General features: G+C 23.8%; 1 protein-coding gene across 8 annotated transcripts; it reads left to right on the top strand.

Moving 5' to 3' along the window:
* The first annotated feature begins 1,280 nt into the window (after positions 1-1,280).
* On the top strand, positions 1,281-18,063 carry LOC114122808 (uncharacterized). Of its 8 annotated transcripts, none has more exons than XR_007603130.1 (11): positions 1,281-1,447; positions 4,826-4,976; positions 5,048-5,235; positions 6,632-6,715; positions 6,873-6,998; positions 7,072-7,135; positions 9,628-9,705; positions 9,910-9,975; positions 14,120-14,233; positions 14,537-14,672; positions 17,836-18,063. XR_007603130.1 is itself a non-coding variant. In XM_050197197.1 (8 exons), exons 2-8 carry the CDS (start codon positions 4,871-4,873, stop codon positions 9,907-9,909), a joined length of 666 nt encoding a protein of 221 aa, XP_050053154.1. In that variant the 5' UTR covers positions 1,281-1,447; positions 4,826-4,870; the 3' UTR covers positions 9,910-14,062. The 8 variants fall into 8 exon arrangements, 2 of the variants coding, with proteins under 2 accessions (XP_050053154.1, XP_027841376.1); XR_007603127.1 differs by having other exon boundaries at positions 14,537-14,676; XR_007603128.1 differs by lacking the exon at positions 17,836-18,063 and having other exon boundaries at positions 14,515-14,721.
* The last annotated feature ends 4,263 nt before the right edge of the window (positions 18,064-22,326 follow it).

The following is a 22,326-nucleotide window of genomic DNA, read 5'->3' as shown; positions in this document are numbered from 1 at the left end:
TTCTCGGACGTTCGCGTAAAATAACCCGTCCACCAGAAAAATCTGAGAAAGACGTTACAAGCGACCTCGCGGTAACCAATTTAATTATACCTGCAAGTAGTTTGATATTATATTATTATCTTTATCATAATATTAAAGATAGCGTGTGTTTATGGTACCTATATTCCGTTGGTCAGTTTAAAGGTCTATTTTCATATATTCCTTACAGCCGTTACAGGCCCGGGCCGATTGGGTCGGTAAAAACAAAAATAAGTCAGGAAACTTACTGTCAATGCATGGTGCACGGTTTTCGCGTCGCAGTCGCCTATTAGCGTATAAAATGTTAGTGCGAGTGTGCGACGACTTTTTAGCGAACAGTATACCTACGTAATGTGTTTAGGTACATATATTATGATTTTTGGATGCATATGCGTAAGTAAAAATTGAACATTTTATACATTTTCATCTACAAATTTATTTACAAATATTTGTAATTTTGTAAACATTTGAATTTTAAATACTTATATATAAATAAAAATCACGCATAATATGTGTATTCAACTTAATAGGGAGAAATCTTATTATTAAATTTCCGAGTTTTGTGATCATGAAAATTTGTTTATCAACATTTATAAAATAAAAACTAAAAAAATTAAAAGGTTCAAATATGTTTACAAACAGTTAAAAGTATTTGAAAATATTAAAAAAATTATACTGTGTGTAGAAACTTATAAAACAAACATTTGGTGGACATTTCAACTTTCAAGTACCTATTTGAGGTAATTTATTTTTGAATAACAAAAAAATAATATGATATAAAATATCAATAATCGACTGAAGGGAAATAATTATTTTACGGATGAATATCCAGTATTGAACTTCATACACTTATAAAAAATGTATGTGACATTGTGACTCTCCGATCATTTTTTTTTATTGTTGATAGAAAAACTTGTGAAGAATCTTATATTAAATTTTCAAATTTAGCTGTATAAAATAAAATTGAATTTCTATAACTTCAAAGTATAATTATTAGCTGTATTTATATTGGTATATTCATTGTTGGCTATAATATTGATTATGTTTTAGAGTTAAAAAATAATAAAGTTAAAAATGGCATACTACGGATATGCAAGTACCTACCTAAATAATTGTGTACTTATGCAGACTGTAGTACTATATTTTTTCGTACCTAATAATATGTAGGTTATTTTAGTATTTTATTTGTGGACGCACTGAAAATATGGCGCCAGCGGGAAAACCAGGAAAACTCATACTCAGACGGGGTAAGAGGGCTGGAAAAATCGATTTCCATGTCACCAGCTGATATGGATGATAATTAGAGAGAGAAATAGTGATTTGCAAATATTTAATACCTATTCATTTCACATTTCGGTTCGTTATTTAGAGTTATAATATGTTATTTTTAATTAATTTGTCGTCCAATAATGGTCAATTGTACAACAAGGTAAGTACTAATAGTGAAATTACAATATTAACCACAACTGATTACATATTATGTGTTCCTATAGTATATATCTTATGCTCTTATATTATTATTGTTACGTAATATCGAAAATTTAGAGTTAGCAGGACAATAATAATTTAAATACTTATACTTACAACTAGTTATATCTACATTTTACTATTTTACATTAATTATTATATAATATCATCATTCACGCGAGTAAGTACAATAGTCAATAGTCATACATTGTGCGTATCTATAAGTAGAATTTTTATCTTACTTACGTACTTGCTTAAAATATTATGTACCTACTATGATGATATATTATTACGAAAATACGAACATATACTATATTATGTTATACAAACTAACATTATACAGTGTTCTTACTTCTTTATTGTATTGTAAAATTATTAAAGTTGACATATACTATATATATTGTATATACATAAATACATTAGAGTACAGAATTATTCAAAATAAATTACCCGATGCTTTGCACCTGGCTTCCTGGGTCACCTAATCATATGTCATAAGATTATGTGTTTTGGGGTTATGTTAAAACTTAAAGATACTGTTTACGTACCACTATTATCATCAACCAAAGATGAGTTACAAAATAGCGCAATCGCCAGTCTATTGAGATGGATAAGTATTATATTATATTCCAACTAGATGTTGTTCTTGTGACTAAGGAAAGTCACGTAGAAAATGTGTTGGTACAGTTAATTAAGCTTGACATTTTTTTTTGTGTAATGTATAACATATCATTATAAACCTAAAATATAAAATTATATAAGCATTAGAAATCGAATGAATCATTTTGAATAACCCTGTATATATACCATTAGACTAAAGTCCTACAAAAAAATATTTTTGTATTAGATTATGTAATTGTAATGTATTATATTATTTAGTAAGTATACTGTATAATATTATTTTGTCATAAATAAATTATAATGATGACTAATGATTGATGAAAAAAAAAATATGAAATATGAGTGGTAATTGTTGGAAAACTAGTGTGTAAGAAAAGTATAAGACATTTGTCAATTTGTAAGCTCTTCCAACTAAAATTCCATTGTGCATATGCCTATCATAATAACATATGAAGAAATCGTGTTTTAAATAGGTGGGCTGTAACTTTTTTTATGAAGGCTAGATTCCATTTTTGTTTAAAATTGTCTAAAAAAAAAAAAATATATATTTTCTATATAATTTATTGAACGAAATATTTTGAAAACTTAATCATAACTAGAAATAATAAGAAACTAATAATATAAACATTTGATGAAAATTTCAAGTATTTTCAGTTATTTGTATTTTGTTTTCGAGTTGCACCAAAAAAATAAAATCAATTTTATCAAAATTTAAATTTCTGTTAACATTCCTGTTTTATCTAACTATAAAATATTTTTACTTTTGACCCTCAAAGTACTTACTAGATCTAATTTCCTACCAGAAATCACCCATCATCCCCTTCCATTATTGAAAATTGAAGCATTTTTACTTCTTAAAGGTGATGACAAACAGAAGAAAACGCACATTGTAAAATCAATACATTCATCGCTCCGTTTGAAATTTAAAATAATTTATAAAATATATGTAAAAAAATTGTTAAATAGATTTATACTTAGGTAATACTTTCATATAAATACTAAGAAATAACAAAAGTTTTCAGAAGTTTATACAAATACAATATGTTATTATACAGATACATATAATTTGGTACGTATAAATAATTATTTAAGTTGAGTGAAACCAGAAGTATGTCAATGTCAAAATTGTATTATAAACAATATACGGGTTAACATGTTACAAGTTTCAACTGTTAACACGCGCAGAACATAGAGCGTGCTATTAATATCTAGGTTACGGATTACAATTTACAAATGTGGTTAAGATAAAAAATAAAAGTACTTACACAAAAAACTTATAATTTTCTAATTTTGAATAAAAATTTAATCAATTAAAAAATAATTTATTATCAATTGATGGTAGGTACCTACTTAAAAAGCAACGTATTTTCACATAAAATTCAAAACTTAATTTGCTTTTGTACTTAAATATTATAGATACTTTTTAGATTATTAAATTGTATCAAAAACTAAAGTTAAAAAATTTAAGTAAGTATCCATCTACAGATGACATAATATTATAATTTGTTTTTAATTGTTTGATCTTTTTTCACGTCATATAATTTTGTTAAAAATATAACCTTTTAAGTTCTATTAATTATTTAAAATAAATTAATAAGTAAATTAGGTAGGTACCTAATAAAATATGTTTTATATTTTTTGATAAAATTATGCTTTAATTTATTATTATTACTCGATTTTTTATATTATGCAATTTGCTATGACTTTAAATACTATTACAATATTAAATTGTGCTACGATTTACTATAAATACGTATGTACTATTTAGTGTGTAACATTACTAAAGTAAAGGTATTTTTATTAACAGTATCTATTTATAGAGAAGTAATAAAATGACCATAATAATAATAATCAGTTATATAATTGTATATAGATATACATATAATTTAATATATTAGATTGAAATAGATACCTAAGCATATAATACCTATACACGAGGAAGGCTACAAAAGGTTTTAAATAGAAAACAAAATATGTTCGATATTTAACAAGGTGGTTAAAATAAATAAAACACTTAACTTAATGAAAAACAGTTTTGAAGCCAACATAGGTTATAAGTTATAACTTATAATATAAAATACTCATGTATGCAGCTTTCGTAGTTTTATTACTCAACATTTTTCTATCTTTTACCTTTATACTCAATAACTCAATAATCTTTTATAGGTAACCTGTAACCTGGTTAACCTTTCTGTGCCTATATTTTATAATAGCAATATACATAGTGCAAAATATATAAATATAGTATACAGTATAGGTACATTACGTACATTTATTGTGTTATAGAGTGTATGTATATTACAAATAGTTAACAGAATACTATTTATATTTTAATATGTTAATATGCAGTAATCTATAATAATCGTGCTACTAGTTTTAATCAACGTAAAAACATTGAACTAAACGTAGGTATAACAGCAATAAAATATTGAATAGGTATTTAATGAAATAATCGAGCGCTTTTTATTATTTACATACGACAAAATCAATAGATACCTTATATTATCTTATCAAACGAATTAATAATGTTAAATGTTAATACATAAATGTCATACACATCACCTACATGAATTATGAATACTATAAATTATAATGTGTATGATATTATTAAAGTTATTTCCGTTATTTATGATATAAGTGTATTGCATAGAAGACTTAATTTAAATTTTGAACAGTGCCTGTTACTCTAGTTTTATATTATTAAATGATTTATTTACAGATAACAACATTCACTGTTTTCGTGTAATGCGGCAATTTGTTGGCAATGCCTTATTTATCGGCAACCCGAGAGAACGGCCACAGCGATAGTCGACTTAAGTTGTTCAATGGTCTGTTTCGGTGGAAAAAAACAGAAAAAGAAAAACAAAAAGGTAATTTAAATATATATATATTAATTATAATTAATTAAATTAGTTAATTAATGCATTATTTGTTTATACAGCCAGGCAGTTAAGTAAAAGTGAAGTTTGTATAGCAACATCAATGTCTGTGAAAACAAGAAATTCGTGTCCTGCGTCTCCTGCTCTTTCTATGCCTAGATCTAGAGATGTTTTCCAGGACATGGAAGCGCTTACAATCTCAAGACATGACAATCCATATTTACAGGTAGAAATACATAATTTTTATGATGTAAGTAATAATTTAATAAAAATAAATGATCTTAATAGTGTTATTTTGTACCTAATTAATAAATAATATTTATATATAACCTACATACATTATACAAATAATGCATTAAAAATTAATTATTTATTAAATTGAGAAAAATACTTATTCAAAAGATTTTTTTATTAACAAATTAATATGACAGTTATTAATACGGGTTTTTTTTATGAATTATAAGTCAGAATATTCTAGATATCTATGAGAAAATATTTATTGGTAAATAACCAAGTACGTACCTACCTATATACTTTGCAGCTTGCGTCGTTCAGATTATTTAATTATTAATCTTTAAAAATGTATACAATTTTTAAAAACTAAAAAAGCAATATTTCAATTTGATTTAAGGATCTAAAAAAAAAAAATTTTTCGTCGTAATTAAAAAATATAAAAGTTTTTGGTGACAAATTTTTAAAGTTAAAAATTATAATTAATATTAAAAATTAATCAAGTTTTTAATTTTAACGCTCTAATTTTGATAACTTAATACAAGATTACTAGAATTTAATAAATGAAGTTAACGTAAACCTACATACAATTTTATGAGTTATTTTAGTTCGAAGTTACCGTTTTGAGTATATTCAAACATTGGTATAATAGCGTCTAATCATCTAACAATTGTTACAGCTATATTGTTATCACACAAAAATTATTAATTGTAAAATCGTGTGTAACATTTCATTACTATTTAAATTTAATCATTTTATATTCTTCCATTTTTTATTTATAAAGAAATTTTCAACATTTTTTGTATTTTTTTGTGAATTTTACCGACGTTTGAATTTTTTTATATATGTATCAAATTATTTGTTTAAGAGTTAAAAAGCTTGAAAATTTAATGTAATACATCTTCTCAGATGTTCTTATAAAAACATAACAATTATAAAAATCCATATTTACAATTTTTTATTATACCTTTTTTTTAAGTTAAAATTTAGATGAAATACCAAATTGGAGATAGCTATTTATCTAAACGAAAACATTTTTTAGTTATATCACTTATATCTGTTGTATTTAAAACAATATTATTTATAGAAATTCAAATAATTTTTGGGACAACGTATCTATGTCATTATTTACTAACATAATACAATTTTAAGTTTTTTTATATTTTATACTTCCATTCTAAATGTCTAAGGTAAGAATGTACGATGTTATTAACTTATAAGTGAATAAGAGCTAGTATATCTAATACAGCAGAGCGTCTATCTAGCTTTTTAAGTACTAATATAATTATGTAATTTATGTGGTACAAACTACAAAATACTAACATTATTAATTAGGTATGTAAAGTAGAATTAATGTAATATATAAAATATATTTATTAAAAATCTATTAAATATAAAATGATCTTTTTTTTTAGAAAAAAATTTTAGCGAGCAGAGAGAGCTTATTAGATGATAATATTGTTGTATCAGAAACGGATGACATAGACACTATGGCTCAGGTAATTTAACAACTATATTAACGATTCATATTAGCAGTGATTAAAACTAATCTAAAGGTAAAAATAAATTATCCCTCTCGATTCTTCAAGATGGATCAGTTTTTATCTTAAAAAATGCTTACAATAAATAAATATAATAATATTTTTTTTATGATAGGAATATTTAGCTGATATGGGTCCAGGTGCTTTAATAGAACTTCATCAACACATGGTAAGAAGTCCACCTCCAACTACGTGGCCTCGTATACCTATATTTAAATATGACGAAAAGAACCAATCCCAAGTACTTTTATACTTTGAATACTAATAAATAAATATAAATATACTTTTATTGTATTAAAATATATTTATTTTAGGATCTTTATGGAGATAGATGCAAAAGCCCACATGGCCGGTCGTTCCTCCATAGCTCTTGTTCAAGTATTTATTTTAAATTTTACTTACAGAAATATTTATTATGTGTTTTTGAATATATTTTTTCATTTTACTTAATTATATTACTATATGTATTGAAAAAATGTTCAATATTTTTTATACATTAAAAACTTACATTAGTCATGATTAGAATCCAGATTTAAAAGCCTTAAAAACATTAAATAGGTTTTAATAAATAAATAAAAACGACTCAAAAGATATCTTTTCAACATAATAATGCTCTTCAAAATAACCAAATTTTTTGTTATAAGCACGCATGATGCAACTATACAATCAATAGAAAACAACAATTAAACTTTCGGTTTTTTAATACTTATTTATTTTAATTTATATCTAACTTATATGTACGTACAATAAATTAGCTATAAATGAGATCGAGATGCACTCGTATCTCTAATTTTACAATTAGTTGTTGTTTAAATCCCTTTAAGACATCACATGATTATAAGAATTTGTGGAGTCTGCTTACGAAAAACCCCTTAAAAAGTGGTTACGTGAATATTAAGATTTAAGATGAAGATTTAACTTTATAAACATTATTTAATGTTAAAGATTATATGATAAAAATTCAATTAATTACTTTTTATTTAATAGTAATATGATGCAAATTGTATATATTATGTTATATATACACATTTTCTATGGTAATCAAACAATGTAATTAAAATCTAGGTTTTCACTAGTAATCAAAGAATAATATAATTACGTTATTAAAGATATAAAAAAAACCAACTTATAAAATCTGGGTACTATTATTTTCTTATCTTATCTTATCTCTAGGTCTTACTTTCATTTTTTAAGAATCATTTTTGTTTATTTTTTGTCGGCAAAATATCAACTACTACGAACTTGTGTTTTTCAAAATTATAAAAATACTCATTATGAATAAACATTTTTTTGATTATCAACCACTATAAAAATAAAAAGGGAAATTAATTAATTTACCACAATTTTCTCAATCTTGTAAATGAGCCTTTTATCTACCAGTAGGAAAATACTTAATCATGTACACTACTATAATGTACACTAAAGAGTAGGTACAATATCCATTACCTACGTACCTACCAACATTTTTTATTTTTAACATACAACTCATAATTTCAAAATAATATTAGTATAAGACATAGGTCATAGATGCTTATGTAGTTTTAAAATTATTTATTTTTTAATAGTGCAGAATGTTTATTTTACTTACTGAAAGGTATTATATCTCATATTATATTCATTAACTTATTTTTATTATTTTATTTAGATTTTTTTTCTATCAACTTCGTAAATTAAATTTATTTAATAATTGTATTACTAAATGATATCTTATCCTTGCACCCTGGCCTATTGGCTATTACCCATTTTCCACTAAATTTTTAAAAAATTATTCAAACATTAAAAGAATATTATGATGAACCAAAAACATTTTTGTTTCATAAATAAGCTATACGTTCTGTTAAGTGTTTACTCGATTATTCAAATATATTATACAGAAATACAGAATCGTAAACAAACTTCTGTCATCGCTGGCTGGCTTAGGCGTGGATCCAGAACACATTTACGGGGAGGGGGGAGCTTGAATAAAATGTCAAGCCTATAAGTCTTATAAAAAACAGTGTAAATACAATAAAATAAAAGGTGAATAATTCTTAGATTGAATTAATTTTACATGAAATATAAAACATTTTATACAAAAAAATTAAAATATTAAAAATCATTTCGTCTTTTTGATTAATATTTTTCAGTATAATAATTATATTAGTAGTATAAATAATTTAATTAATAATGATATATGATGTATAGAAAGTAATAACTAATAATAAAATATAAAATTCACCAAAGTATACGGGAGAAGGGGTATGACTATTTGGCTAAACAAACGTTGGCACTTCGAGAATTCGGAGCTTTTGTCACTGATTTTGAATCACAATATAATCCTTTTAGGTTACGTTCAATACGACATATATATTATAAATTTTAGAACAACATTTAAAACGGATCCACCTTATACGTGTCATGTACATACCTATGTAATATTATTTATATCAATTTCAGTAAAGTTGAGGGTGGGTCATTACTCATTATTACTACTAAATTATCAGTTAGAATTAGATTTGATGTCTCTTATAGCAAACGTCATCATGTAGCTTCTCCAAGATTACAACAAATAGGTAGTTGTTCATCACTTCATTGGTTAGATCTTTTATTCAACAGACTCAATTTAAAAAATATTCTTCTTTTTGCGACAATTTCTTCTATTTTAGTTTTTTATTCTCTAATAATATCATTCTAAATTATTGATTCTTTATAAATAACTTTTAAATTTAACAACTATTATGGGCGTTATACTTACAACACAATAATATGTTTGCCATTATAAACTTTGTTAATGATTTAAATAAAATAAAATTATACGTATAAAAATATTTAAAAATAATATGTAGTACAAATAATAATTTAATAAAATATTAAAATTCGAATTTCTACAGGTGGTTCTTCAAGCTGTGTTGTTTCACCACGATATAACCATCAGTCTAGATGTCACAGATCGGCTAGTGAATCTCGAGGTAAACACGTTTAAACCTCATCTATATGCGACTCTATAAACATCGTAAATATTATACGGTTGAACAAATCTTCCTTAATAATTGGGTATTTGTGTAAAATTACGCAAAATCAGAGACCTAGAAAAACGAAGTTTATACCTAGATTTACTCATTAACTCACTGTCACTTCGTTTTAATTAATTAGCATGTATATTGCCTACATAGCGGTGAATATGAAGAAAATCAAAAGTTCGTGAAAGAGAGATTCGAGTGCTTTCCATTTATATGTATGTATGTATGTGATTTTATCTATACAATTATAAACTGTTGGTAAATGAAATGATATTGTGTATTAATAAACTAAGTAGTAAATTGTTATTTACATAATATTGTATCGTTCTATTAACTACAAATCAGTGTTCATGAATAGGTATTATATTGTATTAATTAATTATTATTATTATTTTTAGAAATATTTTTTTCTACTTTAAATTATACTTTCTAGTTAGAAAAGTTTAATTTTTAATAATTTTTTTTTCTAAACTACTCTATATTTTGTTTATTATATATTATATTATATATATTTATTACTTTTACGACATCACAAATTTAACATAATTATATAAATTGTAATTTTTGATTACCTATATATAAAAATGTATTTTTTTAAGATTCTATAATAGATTATAACATGTATAGTCTGTCCAGCTAGAGAACGCGCCGATTCTACGCATCCTCCTGCACCTTCCTGCTATCGAAACCGGTTTTCCTATGGCAGGGAGACGTTTAGGGATGCGCAGAAAAACCGATTTTGGTCGGTCTGCGGCTCGTTCTCTCGCTGGACAGAGTATAGGTATATTGTATTTGGTATAGAATCAATTTTAAACCACGTATAATAATATGCATACATTTGTATCTCCATTATCCGTAGGATTTATTAATAATTAAAAAGACATGAATCGAAAATAAATTTACTAATCAGTAATAATTACTTGCATTACATAAACCTACACATTTTTATTCATCGGTTTTAATTAATTCAATTTTATTCTAAAATAAAAATAAAAATCAATTTAATGACATTCAAATTATTTTATTATTCAAAATTACAGTTGAAAAATGAAAAAATTCATAAATAATAATAATAATTAAATAACATTGTCTTCAATATATCTATTTAAAGAATATTATTGATATTTTACTCAAACATCATTTCATAATGTACGAAAGCTATAATTTTAAAATTTATATTTACGTACAATATTATTGCAAGTTTCCATTGGTTAAAATTTTATTATTCGTATCAATATTATATCATAAACATTCATGTAATATCGTAAGATTTAAAACAATTTATATGTATAATATGCATTGTACTTAGATAGTATATTATTTTTACATTTTATCAGCTGTATTTTGCTGAAAACGGTCTATAATACATTAAAGACAATTTATTTTTTCCCAAGATGATTTGAACTAAAATTTAAACAATATACAATACTTAGATCATGAATCTTTTCTAAGTAAAAATTTAAAAGTAATTTATGCTACATGAAAGTTAAATATTTAATATTTATTTATAGTGTATTATGAATAAGTAACTTTAGCCTTTAGGTATTATAAATTATTTAAAATAATAATGGCCTCGAGTTAACTCAAGCTACAGATGAATAATTTACTATAAGATTACACAAAACTAACCATTCGTTTTTACTAGAAAACAATAAAATATTCTTAAAATGTATTATTAATATAATATAATATGTTAATTTCATTAACATTCACTTATCTATCTAGTCATATAAATTAAGTTTTGACCAATAATTATAGCTGAGATATAATTTTTTTTTAATTTATTTATAACATGTCATACATTGAGATCGAGCTTTTAAAACCATAGATTTTTTTAATTTAATTTGTGATTAAAAACAAATTGATTCGTTTTAAAGTATTTCATTATGAAAATCTTGATAGATTTGATATGATGAACTTGTTAATTCACATATATATTTAGATATGTTTATCTTAAAAACCTAATGTTTTTATAGTATATAATAAACTGTTTATAGATCAATTAGATAATACTATTAAGTATTAGTTCTATATTAAGTGAAGCCATAAAGGAACAAAAAGGGTTTTTATATATTATGATTTGTACTGTATTTAAATTATCTATATTCTATACAGCATATCTGGTTAATTAATTATGTAGTTAGTTTAGAAAATTTAGAATATAAATTGGAAATTTATCTTCATAATATTTATACATTGCAATTCAATCGTTTTTATGCATATTTTGTAATTTTCATTTTTAAAGAAATAATATAGTTTATAATAAAAATGTATAAGTACTTAGGTGCTATTAAATCCTGTTCTTATTCTATATTATAAATTTATGAATTATAACCATTTTTATTTAAAAGTTAAAATATAAGGCAAATGTAATTTTAATTCATTAATAATTTGCTACCTACTAAGTTCTGATGTAGATTTTGCTGCATATATGCTACTCCTAGTATGATTATAATATGGTTTATATAAGTACGTTTAATATCGGCCGATAAAATTATATTTTATTTCCTGAATTCTAAGTATAAATATTAATGATTGAATACCTAACTATAATGATATACCTAACTAACTAATATATTAATATATATTATATAGATACTCAATAATATTGTATTTTATTTTACATTTAAGTTCTCTCAACTTCACAATCAGTTTGTTATAAAATAAATAAATGGTTATTACCTTAGTCCTTAATGCACATTATCAAACATGTATTTGTATACTAAAATTTTATGTTTCAAATCATGTTGAAAGGGTTATGTATATTGGTATATTAAAATTTTAATCTATAAAATGTATTAATAATTCTTTGTATAGTATTATAATTTTAAATTAAAATTGGACTGTTTGAAATTATTTGCAGTTTTTTTGGTGCTTTGTTTGTTAATTGTTTCAAAATGTTTTATTTAATTGCTGGTGCTTTTGTGTTGTTGTTCTCGTTTTATTTATAAACATGTGATCCAATTTTAATTAATACCAGGTTTTATTTAATAAATGTTAGTTGTTACACATATTTAAATGTATTAGTTATTTAAAATATTTATGCATATTGCATACGTACCTACGTATTATACATTCTTATAATAATTTTAATTATTTGATAATAATGTATTACAGTTTATTTTCTCTAAACAAAATGTATGGAAATGTTTAACGTTTATAATATGTAATAAAATAAACACCAATTTTGAATTACCTATTATATTATAAAAATTTTTACTCTTTTTATTTAAGATTTATATAGTTTATATAATATAATAGTTTAAAATGTTTAAATAGGTAAAATATGTTTTTTTATATATTATATGAACATGTGGTTTTATGTTACCATTATCTTAAATCAGTTACTTAATGACGTATATTTAATTTGTATCAACAAATATAATATGTTTAAAAAATGTTCTCATTATGGTATAAAATTTAGAAAAAAAGTTATTTGTTTATATTTATTTGTTTACAAATACCTATTTAAATTGTATTCTATATTTGATTTTTTTTCCATACAAACGAATAAATGAGAAAAATATTATGGTACCTATATTTTGTAATAAATATTTAATACGTTATAAATTATTATATTATCGCACAAAATGTGGTGTGCATAGAACAGTATTGTAGGTTTTCCTTTATTTAATAAAGTTTAATGCGTTGTATTAATGGTTATGATAAGTGTAATATGCGAATAAAAATTTTGACCTAAATTCAATTTTATTGAAATAAATGGTAGAATATAATTTGGTGGTGTATTAATGCGATTAAATCTACAAATATTCCTCTTCACAAGTTCAAAACTCCCATCTTTTTCGATATTTTCTTTTCAAGTATACTGATTACCGGTTAAAATATTTCAGAAGAATCGGAAATATAAAAGAACTATATACTATGTATGCTACATCTCTAATAAAATAATTAGTTCTATTAGAACTCAGTATACTTATGTTGAGAATGAAAAATTGTGGATGTGGCTACGACATGTCTGTATGTTACTATTGATAGGTAATAGGTATAGCTAGTAGCTACTTTAGAAATTGGATGTATGGGTATAAGTTTTTAATTTAATGCTGAAAGTTTTAGAAAAAGCAAATAATAGTAGGTACTATTGTTAAATTACTTGACAAAACTATGTGATTATTGTTAATTTTTATGGCCAAAAGGTATTGGCTATCACTTATCAGCAGAGCCGTGTCGTTAAGATTTAGCGCTTGGGGCAAAATTAAAAATATTAGCCCCTAATATTCTAAAAAAAATTTTTCGGCACCCCCTTAAAACAGTTTAAACCATGCGCCCAGGACACATGCCCCCTAGCCCCCCCCCCAAGGCACGGCTCAGGCTTTTAGTTACTAAACATAACTTCTGTTTCAAGGCGATGCAAAACTGAATATAGTCCGGACAAGGAATAATACGTACTAAAAAGTTGTACTCAAAAATGGAAAATGTTAGTATGTTACATGATTGACACATTCTTCACACAGAGTAGGTAAGAAAGTACAAAAATGTTTTCCCACTAAAATTTAATTAAAATTAAAAAAATTACAACAGGAGGTGTTACCAATACTAACTGTCTAACTATAGTAACTAGGTAATGTACAATGTTACATTATAAATATTTTAAACAAGTTCAATTGTTATGATTTAAAAAAATAATTTTCAATGAAATTTAAAGATCAAAATAATGTTAACTGATATCGGAACGATATATTGTTACTTAGATGTATATGTATAGATACATTATCATTATTATTATTTTTTTTTTTTAAGAAATGATATTTACAATCTGCAGGATGCAACAACATACAATAAGCAATAAGAAAAAAAGGTTACATGACTTGCCGGCTTGACGAAGAAGGCGTCCATTGACACTACCTTACATATAGAATACAGATATATATTGGCACATTGCATAAATATTAAATACTGTATGTACGTACCTATACACCTATAATATATCATACATATATTACATACTGAATATTCCTTTTCAATTTACAAATATACATATACATATTATAATTTATAATGTACCCACATGCATTACATTATTTTTATTCAAATTAGCTTTTTTGAATATATTGGTATCACATTATTGTCATCACTTTATAGTTTTTTATTCTTATAGGTACATTTACAGAGTAAAATCAATAGATATATTTCAATTAATGAATTATTTATTTTCAAAAATTATATAGCAATAAGTAATACTGTAGGTAATAATCAATATTTTTGTGGACTTTAAGACACTAATTAATCATTAATTTCAAAAGTAATAACTTTTTTCAAATAAGTAGGTAATGTTATTTTTAGGAATTTTTAGAAATTATTTATCATCTTTTTGCATATTACTTTAAACTAGTATACATTTTTAATTAGCAACCTATGATTCAATACTTATTTAGATATGTATAAAATTATTTTATTTATACAGGTTTACGTAAATTTATTATTTTGTTATTTGTCCATTGGTAAATTTAAGCTCTTTTAAGTTAAATATTTTTTAGAAATAAGAATTTGTTTAACGTAAAAACAATAGTAAAAATGAAATCTTATCTTGAGTTAACGATAACAATAAACTCATAAACTATATGTACAATAGATTACGCAGCTACCAGGGTTATCAAATACTATAACTATAAATAGTACGAGCAACAGTAGCCAAAAGTGTATTTTATTATGATTACATTTTGAAATTACTGTATTTCATGAACGAATTATTTGAAACAAAAAGTACAAGTGTCAAAATTAGTTGTAAATATAGTTTTATGCATTTATAGTAATGAAAATAGGAGTTATTTCATCAATATTAGTGGGTATCAGTTATAAAATATAAAATATATACGTTTACATTTAATAAAAAATACAAAGAAAAAATATTTAGATTATAACATGTATAACAATGTAATACCACAGAATAGATTAAATACCTATATAGGTAATACCTATATTTAAAAATTTTTAAATAAAATATTAAGAAAAAGAAATTAATAATGAGTTAAAAATGTTTCTTCAATAACTGTATTGACATTAAATTGTATACAAAAATATTAAAATTTAAAATTTTTTTAAAAAATACTACATAACTTTAATAAAACAAATTCTATAAAACATTTTAAACTTTGCCAAAAATTGTAAGACAAATTTAATGTTTTAATTTTCAATATTAGAATTAAAAAATATTGTATTATAATTGTAGCACAACTCGAGCAAGTATCTATAATAAAATTATATTTATTAAAAATATTGTAATATTGGTTAGGTACACGGCTTTAGATATCCTATCTAAAGCCGTGATTAGTATAACAAAAGTCATTTCATTAACAATTATTATTTCTGTTACAATATGTTTGTTTACTGGGAGATTCTATTATCGAACAACACTCATAGTTTTAAAACCTTTAAAGTATTAATAATTTTGGAAAAAGAGATGTTTTTCAGAAATAAAAAAAAAAATTTAAAAAAAGATTATTTATATATATTTTTTTTTAAATAACAACATACATTTTTTAATATTATATTTTGAAGCCAATCATTATAATAAAAGGTTTACTACAAGCTAACTTCTCATACAAATCTCCTAATTCAAAACTTAGTTCATATCCATGAACTAAGGTTATATACAAAATGAACTTGGGATAAGTATAACAAAATTAATAAGATATTAAACACGGTTTAAGTATATCCCGTGATAATAAGATATTAAATTGATATTAATATATTATCGAGGACGCACTTGGGCTCTTGAAAAGGTACGATATAGATAACCAGACGCACTCGGTCGATGTCATTTTTAAATATATGTTTAATACCTATGTAGATACTACATTGCATTTATGTGCATTAATGTACATTCTACCTATATTGACGCTTAATTTTTAAGGTATTAAAATACCACTCAATAACCATATTATAAATTGTATATTATATATTATATTAGATCTAATATATAATATAAATATTGTCATTATGTATATAAGAGTAAAAAAGGTTTTTTAAAAAAAATATATGTATTTATCTAATATACAATCTATATAAAAAATTGAAACAATACACATAATGCGTGTGAAAATACGTGACAAGTTAATAAAAGTTCATAACAAGAAAAAATCAGAAAATTGATGAATTTATCATAAATTTATATGAATGATAAGTTAGATTTGGATGAAACGATATACGATTTGGAATCGTTTATTGAACCATTCGACTTCTAAATATTAAATAATATATAATTCATACAGTTTTTTGCAGCATTTTGTCATTTTGTCAGTTAATTCACAATATAATAATTAATAATATGGAAGAATAGGAGAATTAGTGAATTAGTTTTCTAAGTGTAATGATATGAAAAGATTTTATTTTATTTTATTTGTTATTGATTTTTTTGCACTCCTTCACGAGTGAAGTCTATAAGTCAAGAGTGGTTTAAAAATTAACGTTTTTTGATATAATTAGTATTAACTATTAAATATTAATTATAAATTATAATATTTATATTTATACAAGTATGAAATATTTTTATTGCTCATTAATTCAAGATTCAGATCGTATATCAATTGCATAATTTTTTTATTTATTGTAAAATATATTAGCAAGCAAAATAAATCTATTATTACATGAGGTCATTTGAAATTTGAATGTGTATAATTTTACATATCTCATAGATTTTCCTGTTAAATTTTTTTTTATTAATTATGTATATATATATTTTTTTTTATTTGGTTGTTGGCTGTTGCTGCATATTTCAATGAATTCAACACATTATACATTTTAAAATTTGAATTATACAATTCCATTTGTTTGTAAGAATTTACCGAAGCACCCAATCGAACTAAAAAAACCTGAGTAAATCGCTCTGCTGTAGGTATAGAAAGTGTTGAATGAGCCATGATGTCATTGAGTAATAGTGTAATGATCATTAGATATGTTAAATTAGAATTTAATGATCAATACAATTGTATAGGTACGAAAAACGATTCTATATGAACGAAAATAGTTTGTCTACTATCAGTACTTATAATATTACTGTAATAACATAATAATATGATAATATATAATACTAATATATATGTTCTTATTGTAATACAATAGTATCCGAAAAGTATTCTAAATGGAGCGGGGACTAAGTGACCAACAAATGCCCAGTTAACAAAATTTAATAATGAATGAGGCGGCGGCAACAAGGACAGCGAAGCGATCAGGTAGTCGTGGTGTGTAGTGTGTTACAGCTAACAACCATTCAATTTTAATATTATTTTCCAGTTTTTATTTATTATATTTTTGTTGATGTTAATAAAATATTTGTTCGCTTTTGTAAAAGGGCATATACTTCTTTGGAGTAATTTATCTCGAAGTACGCACTAAGGCGTTTGTAGCGAGAAAAACACTAGTAAAAATAGCAAGACGCTGTAATATTTCATTTTTCTACCAATCCCGTTATCATGGTCACAGTTTTTCGAGAATAAAGCAACCATAAAGTTAAAGTTATAAACTATAAAGTATAAACCCTGTGTCCCCGTGGAATTTTATTTAACTATTCTTTGTCCAATACTCGTTATCGTGGTCACTGAAGATTGGTTGAGTCAGCTCTTACCGCAGGTGTCGATTTAACTAATTTGACGGTTTGGGAATTGGAAACCGAGGTACCTATTTTATACGTCAAGCCCTGGCACGACGTATATGACAATAATATATATCAATAGATTAAACTAATTTCTACAAAAAAACAAATCGCAAATATTAAATAATTATATATTTTACCCGACTTTATGTTATAGGGACATCTTAAATCTATTTATAGGAGAAGTAATAACCTGCTGTAGTGCGATGGATTGAATACAGTACTTGGATATATTTTGGTTCAATTATATTAGCTCCAAAAGAAAATTATCTAATACCTTCAACTAGACAAAAATGAACAATAAATATAATTTACAAATAACAGATTTTAAACGTTCAACAAGTGGTTTCATTGAAATATTCTTTAAATTCACTATAAAAACCTAATAGATATAATATATCCCTATTAGATCATAGGCACAATTTTCTGGGGATAGAAGGTGAGTTTATAACATTTTACCTTAGATCTGACTAATTAACCAAGCTTTCCAATATGACAATAACCACAAATGAAAACCTCAATTGAATCCATCAAAAGTTTAAATTTAAGATTAACATCAACAAAACGAAATTTTGTGTTAATAAATTATTGGAAAATAATTATTATAATAATAGCTAGAATCTGTGCGAATAATAGGCAAGAAAAAGCATATTTAAAAAATGATAATTAACATAAAGATATTGTAATAAAAAATATAATAATGATAAATGTACATTAAAATAAATAAAAAATAATAGACTCATAAATATGAAAAAATTATTTGCTGCTGTACAATATATTGAGGTAATATCAATTTATTCATTTATTACTATTTCTTTTTCTTTACCTGATAGAAATAATTTTAAAATCATCATAGGTATTTTTGACAAAGCTACGTTATATAGGTATTACTGAATTAGTAGTTTATATAATAATAAGTAATGATAAATATTCTTGTAGAAATAAATAGGCTAATTAACTGATCAAAATCGTTTTCTTCGTATACAATGCGATTTATCATTTTATGATTGAATACAAATTTGAATTTAATACGTCTTTTACAGTAATATAGTTTCCACATTAAACTCCATGACTAGTAAGCTCAACATCTACTATACAAAGAGCGAGTTCTCCGATTTTTATTATTAAATATACAATTAATACAACTTATAATATTTTTTTCTACCTTATCTCTGTTCTATAATGAAAAGAATAAAATTTACCACTCCAGTGGTTGAATTCTAAATGTAGGATATATAATTTTCAGAAATTAGCAATAACAAAAATTACAATATGTAATATATTATAATATTATCTATATAGCCAAAAAATAGTCTTATGTTTTTAAATTGAATTATAAAAAAATTATTTTTTCCGGAGGAAGATCGGGCAACTAGTTAGTTATAATTTATTTTACCTATATAATATATGTATAATTTTCAACATTTTGGCAACCTGAATTATACAACAATTGCACGTCTATATACTCGTCTAGTTACTTCGGTCATTTTTTTCTTGCCAAGGTTAAATATTAATATGCTGCAGTACATCGTTTTTACTTTTTTTTTCCACAGTCATTCGCATTAGAACACTAAGACATCAAATTACATACTTACATCCGTATATTTTATTTAGAAAACGTGTATGGATTTTTTTATAATTTGTAAACTATACACGTATACAAAAATAGTAATCTATACATTATTAAAACATAATAAATTTTCAATAACGATTTTTTAGACTTCACAACCTTAGAATATTAATGCAGAATTGTTTTATTAGTTTTAATAAGATAATAATAATAATTATATAAATGTTTAATTTAATTTAAATATATGATAATTATTAATAAATAACAATACTATATAATATTATAATGTATCATAATTCATAGATTATTTTATAAGACGTGTAAACCGTATGTATGTATACTGTCTGACATCTGTACATACACATGGATAAATAGCTTTATTCAGTAAACTAGTGAATTGAGACTTATAATAGCCAATAGGTAAGTATAATAGTAGTTTAATACCTAAAACCTATATAGTATATATACTATAAATTATGATGTAGTAAGTAATCGTAATGTTACTGTTTTAGGTAAGTACCTATATAATTTTATTTTTACATAGATAATTTACTAATTTATTATTAAATATAATATAATTACATTTAAAAGTTACGCATATTATGTTTTTAAATATCTTTTAACTGACGTAACAGTTGAAACAACAAAACATATTCGATAAATCATGCAAACATTATTATTTTATATTTGTTAATATTGTTATCGCGTGTATCAATTATCAATATTATAAATTATTAGTAATAATTGTACATAATATCATTGATATAATATATAATGTAAAATGTAGACTATGGTATACATATATTATACGGGGTGGTACAATTGACATAAGAAATTCATTATTTCAGAAAACTCTATATTTTTAATCGTCGTACAACATTTTTGGAAGCAAATTATATTTTCATCGTTATTCAAGATTTTTACTCTTTTTATTGACAACTTACAAATTGCATTTTATATTCCAATAAGCAGAATATTATTTGAAATGTTTTGATCTATAAAAATAAAATGTCAGACAATTAATTGATTAGACAAATTAGTATATTAATATTTAAAATTTAGATAGAAGGACCAACATTTTGCGGGGTCCTATATAATATTATGTACGCATAGTACACCACTTCATCAATCCGAATTTTAAAATTGTATACTTATACATTTCTCGTCAAAAATTTTTTAAGTACCAAAGTATTCTAAAAAATATTTTGCTTTGGCATTTAAAATGCACAATGTCGTTAAAAAACGGCAACGATAAGTAAATAGTAAAAATATTAATTTTTTTAGAACAATTTTGGTTTATAACAACTCAAAGTTATGTACTTAAGTTAATACGCTATAGTTTTTTTAAATAATGAATGTTTTGTATTAAATGGATCACCCAGTACAATAATAATCCTGCTCTATAAATTGAAATAGATAATAGGTATTTATTATTATAAATATTTCTATTATTAATTATGTCAGTGTATATTTCCTAGTTCCTACAAATATATTATTGTATTTCAATAATTAATACATACAATTTAAACCATCGCAATAGTATGAACTTCAATTTGTTATTATTTGCCAAAAAATTAACCGTTCAACGACTACATTACTTCATGTATTCATCTACAAAATGGCAAATGTGGTAGACTGGTAGTTACATTTCCGAATAAATAGTAAAATAGATCCAGTGTTTTTAATTCTGGTTATAACATTATAAAACATCAGAATCGCGGAGCAGAAGTTATTCGGTTCACCCGATAACAAAAATATTCGTTCCCACCACCCCTAGTTTTTTCGAAATTATACTTTGAGAACTATTTAGAATAGAGCCGATTATATTGTCGTTACGAAAATACGGTTCTTTCTCGTTCACCCAACAATAATAATTGTTTCACTTGTTTTTATCTATTGATTTAATTTCGTCGTATGTATCAGTATCACATACATTATTTATCTAGTACCAACTATTAATAATATTATTATTGTAATACATCTAGTTATAAATTATTGTAGTTTTTACAAAGATGTTTTATAATATACTGTATTCAAAAATGTCATACAGATAATAGTTTTAGATTAAGTTTCGTTATTGCAATAATTGACGTATTTTAGTATTTATCTATTATATATATTTTTCTTTTTGGTTTTAGATTCTGAACGGAGTGATGAATGTATTGGCTTTACAATGGTGTGTGTGTGTGTGTGTGTTGTTTTCAGTGTTCACGATAGCTTGTTGAATTAGTCAAAATACTTCAAAATTTAATACAAAGTTCCTCATAAGTTAGTCTTTTTATAATTCAAAAATTTATAATACACTTAAATTAGTGATTTTTTAAAATAAGTTTTTGAAGTTCAAAAATTAACAAACTCGTCAAAACCATGACTATTTGTAAATTATTTTGTA

This window comes from Aphis gossypii, chromosome 1 (assembly GCF_020184175.1).
Source record: "Aphis gossypii isolate Hap1 chromosome 1, ASM2018417v2, whole genome shotgun sequence".
Taxonomy (NCBI): domain Eukaryota; kingdom Metazoa; phylum Arthropoda; class Insecta; order Hemiptera; family Aphididae; genus Aphis; species Aphis gossypii.
Note: the sequence above shows the minus strand (reverse complement) of the source record. Positions and strands in the feature narration are given on the sequence as shown.